Source organism: Anneissia japonica, unplaced genomic scaffold, assembly GCF_011630105.1.
Source record: "Anneissia japonica isolate Jap-2015-1 unplaced genomic scaffold, ASM1163010v1 scaffold2030_len652032_cov178, whole genome shotgun sequence".
In the NCBI taxonomy this organism is placed as follows: domain Eukaryota; kingdom Metazoa; phylum Echinodermata; class Crinoidea; order Comatulida; family Comatulidae; genus Anneissia; species Anneissia japonica.
In genome coordinates, this window is record NW_022705472.1 from 76,119 (window position 1) to 77,324 (window position 1,206).

At 36.2% G+C, this 1,206-nt stretch overlaps 1 protein-coding gene across 1 annotated transcript in view; it reads left to right on the forward strand.

The window, feature by feature from the left end:
* Nucleotides 1–307: 307 nt before the first annotated feature.
* The window catches only part of LOC117105507 (hepatic lectin-like), a 3,772-nt gene continuing 2,873 nt past the window's right edge, over nt 308–1,206 (forward strand). The window contains exon 1 of the mRNA XM_033246670.1: nt 308–380. Within this exon, the coding sequence (XP_033102561.1) occupies nt 308–380 (73 nt within the window). The remainder of the gene's footprint in view (nt 381–1,206) is intronic.

A 1,206-nucleotide genomic window follows, 5' to 3' on the forward strand; every position in this document is an offset into this window, starting at 1 on the left:
TTATACTATCTCATCTGAAATTAATCAGTGGTACTCTGGTTCGTTATAGAGTTTTCATCAGCGGGAAGAGAGCGGCGTACGTCTGGTAAGCCTGGTTTGCATAAAAATCGCTACAAGTTATCGCCGACTCCTTGGCGACGCTGATTGATCAGTTGAATCAGGGAGTTCTAGTAAACTAGTTGTAGACTGTGTAGCGATTGTATGGAAACGAGCATAGACAAACAACAAACAAAACGGTAGCAAGGAAAATGCTTGGTTGGAGTACAAAAATGTGGTGTCGTGTACGTCGTGATATATAAAAAAAAGAATGAATGAACGTGAATACATAGTCTATTTGGCGGAGGTAGAAATCGTTGTCATTAACCATAAGATACAAACAAGTAGGCATAAATAAATCACAAAACAATTAGGCATAAACCAAAAAAAAAAAAAAAGACAGACACAAAAGCGGTGCAGAATCTTAGGACGTACGTACTCTTCGTGATAGAGTTTCCATCATTAGCCGAAAGAGAGCGGCGTACGTCTGGTTATGCGTGGAAGTTACCTTCACTTTTGCTATGCCGAGATTTACGGTATATAAAATATATTGTGTTTCTAGTATCTTTCATAATACTGTATTTTTATTTATAAAACATCGCAAGTATACTGGCAGCTAAAGTCTGCATCTTGAATTGTAGTGAATTGAAGTTAGTTGGTCACTATTACAAAATGACCTTAACATGTACTTAGCATGCAACATAGTCGCTATTAATAGAGCCATAATGTGATATGGATACGTTGTTTAGACCCTATATATACGTATGTATGCTGACGACCTAAAGTTGTAACGTGTTGTCGGCTCCGAGGCGGATGCTAATGGTATTCAGGAATATCTCAATTTTGTTGTTGCATGGAGTAGGCACTGGGGATTGTCTCTGAATGTCTCCAAATCCATGTCTGTTTCACTTCTTATAATATTGGAGACGATGTTTTAGATAGAGTTTTTATTCATCGTGAATTAGGTGTTGTTATTGATTCTAAACTTACGTTTGTTAAGCATATTGATCATATAATTTCTAAAGGGAACAGAATGCTTGGGTTTATTTGGAGACATTGCAGAGACATTAAAAATCCTGGTGCCATTATTAGTTTATATTGTAATTTAGTCGCTTCCAATTTTGAGTATTGTAGTGTTAACAAATGTGTTAATTCGTCTTTTAGTTATTA